Source organism: Anoplophora glabripennis, unplaced genomic scaffold (genome assembly GCF_000390285.2).
Source record: "Anoplophora glabripennis isolate ALB-LARVAE unplaced genomic scaffold, Agla_2.0 scaffold1578, whole genome shotgun sequence".
Classification (NCBI taxonomy): Eukaryota; Metazoa; Arthropoda; class Insecta; order Coleoptera; family Cerambycidae; genus Anoplophora; species Anoplophora glabripennis.
In genome coordinates, this window is record NW_019417655.1 from 32633 (window position 1) to 34274 (window position 1642).

General features: G+C 27.6%; 1 protein-coding gene across 1 annotated transcript; it reads right to left on the reverse strand.

Moving 5' to 3' along the window:
- Positions 1–397: 397 nt before the first annotated feature.
- LOC108915375 lies at positions 398–1164 on the reverse strand. The gene is made up of 3 exons (XM_018721395.1): positions 874–1164; positions 658–817; positions 398–513 (listed from the first exon to the last, which is right to left on the reverse strand). The coding sequence occupies exons 1-3, from the start codon at positions 1135–1137 to the stop codon at positions 485–487; spliced, it is 453 nt and encodes a 150-aa protein (XP_018576911.1). The 5' UTR covers positions 1138–1164; the 3' UTR covers positions 398–484.
- Between the last annotated feature and the right edge of the window lie 478 nt (positions 1165–1642).

A 1642-nucleotide genomic window follows, 5' to 3' on the forward strand; every position in this document is an offset into this window, starting at 1 on the left:
AAACAAAAAACATTAACTGGGACTACATGCTTCTTAATTATTTATAATTATTAATTATTATACTTCAGTATAATTCAGACTTAATTATTATATTTCAGTAGGTGTATCTGAAAAAAAAAATCTATCAGTGACAAATAAGGTACTGTATTTTTATGTTATTCGAATTTACAATGTTCGCCTGATCATTTTTCCTGATAAATTTTCACTTTAGTGCAGATTAAACTTTTTACGAGCAGTACTAGTGGTGAAAAATATTTTTTTTTATTGATATCCATTTTTATATGTAAGCATTATTTTGTGATTTTTTTTACGTATTTTAAATGAATTAAAAAAAATAACTTGTGAATTTGTACTGTATATTGTACAGTTTTTACGTAAAGTACTTACTTTGGCGGAGGAATCATGTTTTTGAATGATGAAACCACGTCATCACTTGCCTTTCAAAATAATCGTGTCATTTGTGGGTATGAAATTCTAATGGCTTCTAAAAGTGTAAGATATTTTTAGTTTTTGCTGAAATAACATTAGAGAACTGGTAAAAAATACTAGCAATAAACATAATGAATATATCTTATCATAATATACATACAATCATGCAAGACATTTTTCTTAATTTCTGGCAGTAAAGAAATTTTATCATGTAGAAAATATACTTACGTCTCACAATGTAAATCATTTTTAAATCAGACACATTTAGGTTTCCTCTCTTTCCAGTCCAGCAACAAAATTGGCCAACAAAGTTTGTAAAAACCTTCTCTAAACATCTATTAATACAAAGTTTATTTGTAGTTCCTCCAATAAACTGTAGATAGTTTAACTGAAAATTAAAATAGATATAAATACATATAGATAATTTAAATTATATAAGACTACCATAGACTGTTGAAGTTTTTCATTGTCCTTTAATTTGTTATCAAATTCTTGTATTGAAGCTACATCTTGAAATGGAAATTTAATTAAACAATTTTCTAACTCATGGCAAGCAATATTGCCACTATTAATTGTCATTGTTTTTTCCAAAAATGCTTCAATGTTTCCAAGTCTTTCTGAAATAATCTCTTGTTGGACTTTTACTTCTATCAGTAAATTTATGAGCCTATCAAGCTTAGTATTATCTACATAGTTACTATCTTCCATAACTACATCTGCATTATTAATAATAGATTCGAAATTCTCTTCTAGAGGCTCCAGAATAGCCTCAGATAAAATATTATCTTGAACTAAAATGTTGTTAACTACAGTTGTATTTTTATCTAAAATGGAACTACTTTTATTGACAACAGACTGATTTTGTGTGTTCCCTGCTTCATTATGATTTATTAAATGGGTATGTTCATTAGGACCTATTTCACATCCTGAACTGTAATTTTTATCGAATTTATTTTGAGAGCTGTTGAAAGGGGCTCTTCTTGCTCTTGTACGGCGTTTGCTTTCTTCTAATTCATCTGAATATGCTGATGTGGAAATGTCAGATGTCAACTCATCCTCTGAAATACAAATAAAAATTATTCGGTAATTTTTTTTATACACCGATTTACACAAAATTGTAGACAACACATTAGAAACAATTTTGTTCATTATACCTTCATCAATTATTGGAGGTGGAGATATAGAGTCATCCCTATATCTTGAACTCTTTATT

Coding starts and splice junctions, on each gene's coding strand:
- LOC108915375 (XM_018721395.1), bottom strand. CDS start 1,137: ATGGAAGATAGTAACTATGTAGATAATACTAAGCTTGATAGGCTCATA. Junction 818..873: donor AAAAACTTCAACAGTCTATG/GTAGTCTTATAT, acceptor TTTAATTTTCAG/TTAAACTATCTACAGTTTAT. Junction 514..657: donor AATGATTTACATTGTGAGAC/GTAAGTATATTT, acceptor ATGTTATTTCAG/CAAAAACTAAAAATATCTTA.